This window comes from Bombus flavifrons, chromosome 3 (genome assembly GCF_040668555.2).
Source record: "Bombus flavifrons isolate JBK064 chromosome 3, iyBomFlav1_principal, whole genome shotgun sequence".
Classification (NCBI taxonomy): Eukaryota; Metazoa; Arthropoda; class Insecta; order Hymenoptera; family Apidae; genus Bombus; species Bombus flavifrons.
In genome coordinates this window covers 11,003,386-11,014,796 of record NC_138444.1, presented here as the reverse complement: position 1 = coordinate 11,014,796, position 11,411 = coordinate 11,003,386, and the positions used below count along the sequence as shown (strand labels likewise).

The 11,411-nt window shown below is 31.4% G+C and overlaps 1 protein-coding gene across 1 annotated transcript; it reads left to right on the top strand.

The window, feature by feature from the left end:
* Window positions 1-7: 7 nt before the first annotated feature.
* Window positions 8-9,908, top strand: LOC138178367 (mitogen-activated protein kinase kinase kinase 11). Its single transcript, XM_069110153.1, has 15 exons — window positions 8-1,103; window positions 1,205-1,439; window positions 1,520-1,737; window positions 1,822-2,162; window positions 2,297-2,477; window positions 2,577-2,725; window positions 2,810-2,982; window positions 3,123-3,143; window positions 3,312-3,558; window positions 3,660-3,779; window positions 4,321-4,518; window positions 5,955-5,984; window positions 8,262-8,673; window positions 8,784-9,119; window positions 9,182-9,908. Exons 1-15 carry the CDS (start codon window positions 913-915, stop codon window positions 9,906-9,908), a joined length of 3,579 nt encoding a protein of 1,192 aa, XP_068966254.1. The 5' UTR covers window positions 8-912.
* Window positions 9,909-11,411: the final 1,503 nt, after the last annotated feature.

The following is an 11,411-nucleotide window of genomic DNA, read 5'->3' as shown; positions in this document are numbered from 1 at the left end:
TGGTAAATATAGTTTCTTGTTGGACTAATTCGCGATCATCATGTTGCGGATAAACCTTATACAATTCAAATATCATAAGCAACCTTTCGAACATTCTTTCTATGAATCGTGGTCCAATATATCACGTCAACGGTGGGGCCGTCAAAACGAAACATGGCGTCCGTTAGGTTATTGCTATGAGTGCTGGTTCGTTTTCTATCATTAAATGTGGAATCATCGTGCGTTTTGCGGGCTGACGCAAAGCGTCGTGTCCTCGGGGAGGCAAACACGTCGCTTTCAACCCTGCATGTCTCTCGTACATTATTCCTAGTGCCGATTCAATGAAAAGAATCGGCCTTACCAATAGTGGCTTGTGGGTATACACACCCCGACGCGAGACTCCAAAGTGGTTTTATGGCATATCGAGCTTTTTTCTACTCTCCTAAAATTTTTCTCCACTACTCTACATAGGAGTATGGTCGACGAAAAATCACAAGATCTTCGTCGCTTTATTGCCGGACTCACGAATCAAAATGCCGGTCACCGTTAAAGTGTTTTTATGCAAGGGGTGTTAATGATCACCTCTTCTCATCTTGTTTCTCTTGTAAAATTTGTGTGTAAAATTAAATTATTGTCAAAATATTTCATAATTGGTTTACATTTGTGTATTGATTATGATTGAAGAAGAAACGTGTGTTAAATGAACATGAATTGTGTAAGGATGTGTACAGTGTTGAAAAAATAATGCAAGGTGTATATTAAACTTTCACCACTTCTTATATATATTTGTTTAGTTTATTTGAGACAAACTAACAATACATTTAAAGTGTTCTATGTTATTTGTGATTCTATTAATAGAATATTACACTAAGGTTACAAAACAAGAGGGTGTAATTTCCAAAAAGTGGAAGACTAAGAAGAGTGTGAGGCCATATGCCGCCAGCCGGGCTATCGGCAAGAGGCTTGTCTACCTTGATGGACCACGGACAACCAGATGCTCGTCATCGGAGCGAGCGATTTCTACTTCATCCAGAGAATGGATCCTCTAATTCTCATAGTCCTAACACAGCCAACTCATCTCCACGATACCAACATAATAGTAGAACAAATAATCATTCCACAAGGTATAAAGTGTGTTATTATTATAGGCCCATAAATGTGTAATGTTTTACACACTTATGATAGTGAAATAAAATATATCTCACTTAAATTTTGTGCATTTTAGTTACGGATATTTATATGGGCGTACATCTAGCAACAATATGTCTGATAGCAGTGTTTCTGATACACATAGTGGTGGTACAGCAAGAACTGTTTCTCAACAGACTAGTCCATCTCATGGTACACATTCCTCTTCTCAGTCGAGGCAAGACAATAGTTCTACAATTTTCACAGCATTATTTGATTATGTTGCCCAAGGCGAAGATGAATTGTCTTTACAAAGAGGTGAAACAGTTGAGGTAAATTGTTTATTATAAATATCTGTAAAATTAAATATCTTTGATTAGAATGCATATATACATTTTATTTTATATGCTAGGTCTTATCTAAGGACTCAAAAATCTCAGGTGATGAAGGATGGTGGACTGGAAAAATCCATGGAAAGGTTGGTATTTTTCCAGCCAATTTTGTCGCAGAAACAGAAACTATTGATCGAGTTTCATCGGTGATTGATAAAGTTCAACCGGTTGAAATTGACTTTGAAGAATTACAATTAGAAGAAGTGATAGGTGTTGGTGGATTCGGAAAGGTTTATAGGTATATAAAATACTATAAAATATTATAGTTAAATTTGTTAATAGTTCTTTAGAACAATATTTATAATAATTTGTAACATTTTAGAGGATTTTGGCAGAAACATGAAGTGGCTGTTAAAGCAGCCCGCCAAGATCCAGATGAAGAACCAAGTGTTACATTAGAAAATGTTCGACAAGAAGCTAAATTATTTTGGTTATTGAAACATGAAAATATTGTGCAATTAGAAGGAGTTTGTTTAAAAATGCCAAATATGTGTCTCGTAATGGAATATGCACGAGGTGGTAGTCTGAACAGGGTTCTTAGTGGTAGAAAAATCAGGCCTGACGTACTTGTTGATTGGGCAATACAAATTGCTCGTGGCATGGATTACCTTCATAATAAAGCACCTATAAGTCTTATTCATAGGGACCTAAAAAGTTCTAATGGTAAGGCAATTAACATATTAATTGTAAATAAAATATCATACTTCATCATTAGTTGAATATATATATCATTATTTGAATATATATATTTTTACATGGGATATGTTAGAATAATACATATTATTTTTTTATAACAGTATTATTGAGCGAGCCTATAGAAAATGATGATCTACAATATAAAACTTTAAAAATAACTGACTTTGGATTAGCAAGGGAAGTTTATAAAACAACTCGCATGTCAGCAGCCGGCACATATGCTTGGATGGCACCAGAGGTTATTAAAAAGAGTACTTTCAGTAAAGCCAGTGATGTTTGGAGGTCAGTTTTATGTACCTCCTATATCACTTTAATTGTAATAAATGTATCTATATAAATAGTAAAAAATTTTGTCTTCTTAACACATGAATACATCTACAGTTATGGCGTGCTTCTATGGGAACTTCTAACTGGTGAAACACCTTATAAAGGAATAGATGCTTTGGCAGTAGCATATGGTGTTGCAGTAAATAAACTCACATTGCCTATTCCATCAACTTGTCCTCAACCTTGGAGGTTTTTAATGGAAGGTACAGAATTATATAATCATTTATATAATTATGAATTATTTTAATTTGTATAACCTTTAAAATAAAAAATGTTTTACCATCTAGCTTGTTGGGCATCTGACAGTCATTCGAGACCAGGATTTGCTGAAATTTTAGTAGCATTAGATGAAGTGCGTAGTGCATTTGCAGCTACACCACATGAGTCATTTCACACAATGCAAGAAGACTGGAGGCTTGAGATTGAACAAGTTCTTCATGGATTGCGCATGAAGGAAAAGGTATAAATTCGAAATTTCTTTGCCTTGCAAAAAAGGACTTCTACAAAAATAAAATCTTTTCGTTACTGTAATTAGCATACGCATCATTTATATCAGTATAAATAATGTTTATAATCCTTCTTTTATATGCTTATGCAAAGGCATGCCGTTCATTAGAAGAGGTAAGATAATGTGTAACTACAGTTATTGACGCTAATAATTATTTTGGTTTATAACAAATATATGTACCTATCTATACTATATTATCACTACACAAATTTTTTGTTTGCAAAAACGCATTTGTTTATCAAACACATTATTATAACCTTTTTTATGTGTTTGTTTATTAGGAACTGCGCTGCAGAGAAGAAGAATTAACAAAAGCACAAGTGCAACAACGACAACATGAAGAAAACTTAAGGCAACGGGAACAAGAATTAGCTGCCCGAGAAATAGATTTATTAGAACGTGAACTTACTGTAATGATTATTCAGCAACAAAATACTCCTACACCAAACAAAAGACGCGGGAAATTTAAAAAATCGAGGTTAAAACTGAATAAAAAGGAGCCAGGAAGTAATATAAGCGCTCCCTCTGGCAAGTATACTGTGTTATAATTTATCTTAACAATTTTGCATAAAATTTAAAATGCTCTAATTATAAAGTTAAATAACCACCATATGTTTTTATCCCTATAGATTTTCGTCATACAATAACTGTTCAACATACAGCGTTAGATCGAGGAAAAGTACGAAATCCATCGAGACCTAATAGTCCACCAGGCTCGCCTAGTATTCCACGACTTCGTGCAATTGCATGTGAGTACTTTGTTTCTAAGATTTTCAGTAGTTCACAATTTCAATGAATAATGAATGATTTTGCTCTAAGATATTTTTTTAGTATTTTCAAGAAATTTAAATTACACTGTTTGTGCTTTGTAGTCACATTGTATTAATTTAACAACGATTTTTATTAGCATGGTGTGAATAATTGGATATATTTTGATATATTTTTGAAAAATTACATATATATGCATATAATCTATGTTGTGTTTTTCGTTTCCTTTTTCTTTTTTTACTCTTTTGTAAGAATGTAGAAAAGAATGATAATTTGAAGATTAGAAGAATTATATGATTGTAATCATTTAATGTAGAAAACCAAATGCAAAACATTTTATGATATTGAAATATTTTTTGTAACTTTTAGATAAAAGAATTTCTTAATAATGAATATTACTAATAGTCCTCATGAAACACCTTTATCTTTTTGAAGCGCGCATAAAGTTTAACAGAGTCTAGGGTAGGAGGGAAACTTAGTACTGTAGTGAGTAGCGTTTTGTTTTTTGTCTTCCTCCTTTAGTACCGGCAGATGGAGTAAAGGGTAAGACTTGGGGACCATCAACACTCCACCAACGCGAACGTGGGGCTATTATCACACAACCACCAAATCCTGCATCTCCAGGTGGCAAACGGTGGTCTCGCTCTGCTCCAGATCTTGAAAAGACACCCCTGCGTACCGCCCTGTTGGCACATCGTTCCCCGCTTCTTCAAGAAATAGGTAACCCCTCCTCCAGAAAGTTGTACTCCTCAGCAAATAATTTGATAGACAGTCAACCAGGATTTAACTGTCACACTAGGATTAGCTATAACAACATTCCAGAAAATTCTAACAACATTGTGCAAAGCTCGAGCTGTTCACCTTGCAATATAGGCGAAGACTCAGTTATTGTGGACAACGATATTTATGAGTCTGTGGTCTTACATAACAAATCGGCAGATAATCTTAAAACTCATTTCTCGGATGATCATTCAGTCATGGACAATTACACAAAATCTACAGTTGGAAATAATTTAAAAGCTTCACCTCCTAGGAGTCAAAAACATGTGATTGGTGACTGGGAACAGTCGTATTCTTCAAATTTTGTACAAAGCGTAGCGTCTAGTTTGGTTGGTACTGCGAAACGTGTAAAAAAGAAGAAACGCGAGAGAAGTAAATCGAAAGAATCAAAGCGCAGAGATAGCTCAGAATCACGATTAGCTGCTTTTGCTGATTTCTTTCGTTCCCCTTCTGGATCAAGGAAAAGCTCTTTAAATTCTCCGCATAGTACGGAACGAAAAAATTCTGTTACCATTAAAATTAATGATACAGATGGGTTAGAGTCAAGCCCTGAAAATTCAATAGGTAAAAAGTTTCACCATAAATCCAGAATTTCTAAGAGTCCATTAAGAGTCTTCAATAAGATGAAGGCTTGGGGAAGTCGGGATGCTTTAGATGATAAAACTGCTGTTGTTAAAGTAGAATATAGTGCTCTAGACAATACGATATCTATACCACAATTTAATCGACGTGATTCCGATCAAAGTAGTGCAATACCTAAATTCTTGACTGCTAATTCACGAGAAGGAATAGATTTCGAGAGTCTCGAATCAGAACTTTGTAATTTTGATTCGGAACATTCAAATGATAGTTCCATTTCGAAAAATTCTTTAGGTTTATTCTCAGATAATAAATGCAAAAAATCCCCTACCTCTTTTGATTATGTTAGTGGTATATCAGATGCGTGTTTCAAACAACGTGCTCCGCAAGTAGATCAAAGTTTCAAATTGAATTCCTCTTTAAGTAAAAAATCAAAGAGTAACGAATACTTGCGTAGTTGTGAAGATCATGTTGATACTATAAATTCAGTTATACATGCATCTGGTTATATACAGGATTGTGAATGTCAGAATTCCCAAATCAATTATGAAGGGAAAAAGAATTTAATCGAATCCTTAAGAAATGCTCCTTCCCATAGAAGTTCAGAAGATGTGAATACAATTATTTACAACTCACCTAAGACTTCGATTGCAGAGAAATTTTTAAAGAAGAATGATAAGTAACATTGCATTTCACAAAGATAAAGATGTGCATATCACTCGTAGACGCGTTTCACGAAAATGTCTTCTTTTTGTTTTATATGTTTTAGTAACAGTCCTATATTTTCTTTACTGCAGGCCTTTCTGAGGAAAACATCTATCCCACTCGTAAGTCTCTTTATATTGCTGTGCAATTGTTTCACATTTTATAAGAGACCTGATTGTTTTTCTTCTATATCATTGGTTAATGATATTTTTATTTTTTCCTTTTACATTATTACAAAAGTAAAGATCTCAGATGGATAGTGCCTTTATATGTTTATATTTTCCTTCTTTATTTTTCTTTTGCTAAATTGTATTTAAGTAGATTGTGCTTAGAACTATTTTTATTAGAATGCATGAATATGCAGTTCAGTTAAATTTTTTATTTGCTGATTATCTAAAAAGGATATCTTTAATATATAGATATATTTTTAGTGATACATGTACAGTTGCATACATTTAATGATAAACTCTGTTTTCCTTTTTTATGTTGATAATATGTTTAAGATTATTTTATTCTGTTGAATTTTTGGAATGGTACATATTATTGCTATGTATCTTATAAGAATTTAATTTTTTAATTTTACCAAGAATCAGATAAAGAATTGAAATTCGTCTTATCTGCATAAATTGATAGCCTTGTTAATTAATTTTAATTGATGTCTATCAAATTACATAATAGATATATCATTTTAGGATATTTTAATAAAGGGTAGTCAGTACCCTGCAATAATCTAAAAACTATTTATCCTAATTTAAACTGATAAAAACTTCATATTTTGAACTGTAATTTAATGAGTATATAAAATGTAAATGCAGTCTTTCTGGTGTTGGTTCTTTTCTGATGTTATCTGGAGTATATAACATTCTAACAAAGCAGAGCTAACAGCCTCTTACTATGTCAAAAGAAATCATGTGCTTCTGCCACTACAACAAAAATTAATGCCTTCAATTAGAGGCGTTTATGGAAAAGAGTGTTTTTATATAATTATACAATCCCCAAATTAGAAAGAAATTAAATCAAAATTAGAAAATTATTATGCAAAGTATCATATATTAGTTGCGAGAGTAGAGTTGTATCTTTTCTTCATTGCTTTATATGCATCTAGATCAATTTCAGATTTTGTTAATTATTCAACCTAATTTAACAGCGATTTCATTTTTGTATTATAGATTTTCGATATTTTTAGATTCTGAAATTTTGCACACGTTACATGCAACACATGAAGCAACACGCACACTTGTATTTAGAAATAGAAATTTTTTCAATAAAACCTTTTCAGTTGGACACATTGAATTTTGTTTTTTCGTTTTCTGAATTTTTACGCTCGGTTTGTGGTTATATTTATAATATTAAACAAATATGTATATATATTTTGATTACTACGCCTATATATTGAAACAATATATTTTAAATATTATCTATATAGATCAACAATTTTTAACATATTTGTTTTAAATAATTTACTAACTAAGAAAGAAATAAACAATAAATATTTTATATTATTTTTTTCTATATAAATCAATTTTTTATATAACTACCTATAATCGAGCGTAAAAGAATCCTTTTGCATGCTTCCAGTAGGATCCTAACAGTTAAGGCCATTTGGGTTTGGTCTTTTTCTTGTCTTAAAATTCCAATCTTATTTGTGATAAGCACACCATTGATTTTGTATATTCTTATCATATAATATATGTATAAAACATTTTTATAGCAGTATTGTACAACTATTTATTTATTTATTAGTGAACAGGCAAAATCTATAATAAATAAATATTAAGAGAGAAAAAAACATTCTGAAATGAGGAAATGAAAATTATATAGGGTAAAGAAAATTTTATTTAAGATTAGTTAAAATTAGTGCTTATACATATTGTCTTAAAAATAGTTTTTACCTTCTTCTTTCTTTACACTCTGCTTTACTTTCAAAGTTTCAACATTTTTCAACATTTTTGGTTTACTTTCAAAATATGGGTTTTATGCATTTAACATGAATGTATTTTAGATAATAATGTACAAGCTTTTTGAAAATTATTGATAACAAGAAATGGTTCAAAGTTCGTGGCATGTAATATTTTAATATAATGCACGTAATACATTGTGCTTATACATATCAATAATTGTAAGTAATGCAATAACAAGTAAGCATGTTATAACTTTGATACTAAACTGTTTATGTTAAATTTAATATAATAAACATGTATAATATTAAAAGGCTTGTAAAATTTGCACATAAAGGTAAGGAATAAAAAATAATAATAGTAACATAGTGTCTTAATCAATTTAATATTATGAAAAGGAAAGTAAATACTTTAATCATATTTTGTAATTCTACGTACACATTTTTATAGATATATAGCAATATCACCATTATTATTGTAGAAATCTGATGGTTTTTGTAGATTATACAACCTTACCACCTGATCTCTCAACTGACTGGATAACATCAGATTATCCTTTGAAGCCTGGGTTAACTGGACCTTACATTATGCCAATGCCTGTACCAATGCCAACTCTTTACAATGGGGAAATGAAGAAGCCAAAGTTAAGCATAATAGAACTGGTTTTATACAATATCGCAGCTATGTTAGCTGGAGTAGCTACTGGATATGATGTAAGAATGTCAAACATATCTCCAATTCATCCAAGACTATATCCACGGCTTGGTGAGTGTGAAGATGAGCCTCCACGGTGGTGGTTTCAAGCAGATACTGGATCAAATCGTAACTCTGGTTATCTTGGACCTGATTATGAATTTAGTTCAAGTAGTGGTTATCCTCATAATACGTATCATGGACCAGCTAGACATTACAGGTATGAAATTAGAACATTAAATTTGTAATAATATTTTCTTTTTTATATATATACATATATTAACATGTTCTTTATATATTCATGTTATAAATAAGACAATTATTATACAGGCCATTCTTAAGTAATATGGGTGCTATAGCACCTGGTCTTCCACCCAGTGTGATGCCTGACAAACCTCTAAGATTCACTGATTCACCACAACATTATGCAAGCAATACAAGTTCTAATGCACCAACACCAAGTCCTAGAAGAAAAAGTAGCAGCACTAGTAATGAAGATGTGTACATACATGATGCAGGAAGAGTTGATCGGATGGAAAGAGTACCAACAATATACATGGGCAATGTTGCTCCTTTTCCAGACTATGGACCTCCAGTATATACAGTTGTTCCACCAGAATATTACAGATCACCAGAACCAACATATTTTGTACCTACAGATTATCAGTAAGTAATTATTTTCAGATATGGATTTTTAAATATTACACTTAAACCTTTTTCTCCTTCAGTGATAGAATGCTTGAGTGTCCCGAATTTCCACATGCTTATGATAATCCAAGCAGCATAAATAGTCCAGCTCGACCAGTTTCAAGACTTCCTTCGTATACTCATCATCGTACTTCATCAAATGTCTCAAACGCGAGTACATCGAGTCAAAGTAACATTAATCCAACATTTCGTTTAGAAGATGAGGATGATTATTCTTTATATTCACCTGGACATTATTACCAACGATCTTCAAATATTGTCTCAAATGTTGGAACGTATAGTCCTAGTATGCTTAATCATGAATATGGTTCTCAATTACTGACGCGTCAGAACTCGCACGATTCGAATTCAAATTCTGGAGAAAGACCCAGTAATTTAGAGGTAGTTAGTCGATTACGGTCAAGTTTAAAACGATCTAATTACTCGTATAATTCTCCAAATAAAAGCGTAAGTAAAAATAATTCCGGTTCGGGTACTCCAACAAATCCTACTCCACCAGATTCTTTAACATCTGAGGATTCAAGTTATGTTTCAGCTAAGGATAGTCAGATCTCTATAAGTAGGGTTCGATTTTCTCCAGTAACATTTGATCGAGATGGAGTTTCGCGTGAACATAGAGAAACGTTACTTGATATTCCCGTACATGGACAAAATCAAGATGCTACCATACCCTTACAAGCTAATCGACGAATGAATAGAAGTAGAAAACCAAGTATTTCTGAATTAGAAAGAGAATTTTTGTCATAGCATTGGCTTATTTAAAATGAAAAAAAATGGTAAAAATTAGGGATTCGAAAAGTTTTGTCAATCTTGAAAGTAACACTTAATTGCAATCACACGAATCAAACAGTTTATGATGCGGCAGAAATTTATCGAATCATAACTAGAAAATACAGCGATGCACGTTGTCAAAGCACTGCCTCCTGCAAAACATTTTATCATGTATTGGTCATCAAATACAGTAAGAATGTAACATTCCATATACTGAGACATTCTTATAAAAGACTCTTGTATTCAATTAGACTATTTTTAATTTGATAAAGAACTGATATGTCTCATGTATGTTTTGTAGAAATAGTATAATTACCAAGATGACAATTTTTGCATTGATCATTCTGTACTACGCAATGTTTTTAAATCATATTTTATGTATTATAAATGTTTTATTCATACATTCCGCACATCCTGCATCTGCTGTTAGCATCTAGCATACAAATATCATATATTTCTATTATTTGCATGAGTACTTGAAAAAATTTGGAAAAGGATAAATATTTTAATTCAAATACTCTGAAAAAACGTATATAAAATCGTATATACATACTTGTTATATTATACAATTTAAAATATTAGCTCCTTTTTCAGAATATTAAAGATTGAATTCTATACATTTATTTGTTTGTCTAATACCACCTTAGAGAAATGAGACTTTGTTGTTCCTTTAGTTCTACAACTGTCTGCTCATATTTATTACAAATATTAATGCTAATCATAATTTACATTCCATCAAAATTTTGTGACTGAAAGAGATAGTTAAATGTTGAAACTAATTATTGCATAACAAAATGAAACATATAATCAGGAAAACATTGATGATTACTTAATAGGATTGTTCATGATTTTTTTTAACATTACTTTATGACAATATATGTATGTATATTTGTAGAGTAATTTTATATTGTGAGCAATAGATAATAGTAACCTTTCCTAAAGTCACAGTGTTTTCCTGCATATGCTTAGGTATGAAACATAAGAAATTCATAAGAATTATAATAGATATACGTTTTCTTTTGATATTAAATTATCAGGTCTCATATATTATTTTATTAATGTTTAATCTTTATACAAGTACCATGGCACTAGATACACGTGTGAAAAGTTTGTACAGTAGCAATGTTAATGCATTTGTATGCTACTAGAATAATAGGTTTAATTTAGTATACCATGTGCAGTTAAAACAATACTTCTTTTATATATGAAAACAGTATGCATTGAAACAATTGGCATACATGTAGCAAAATGTTTGACATACTTAGTTCATTTATATAGCCATTTATTATGTGATATACTTTCAAAAAGTTTAGAACAAGGACACTCCATATACATAATCACTATTGTATATACAAGTATACATATATTGGACAGTTATTGTTTGTTTAACAATGTAATAATGATCAATACATTCCTTTATATTGGTTTCATTGTATAAAGTATGTGTATGAGTGCCCTAGAAATTATTTTGTATTTACT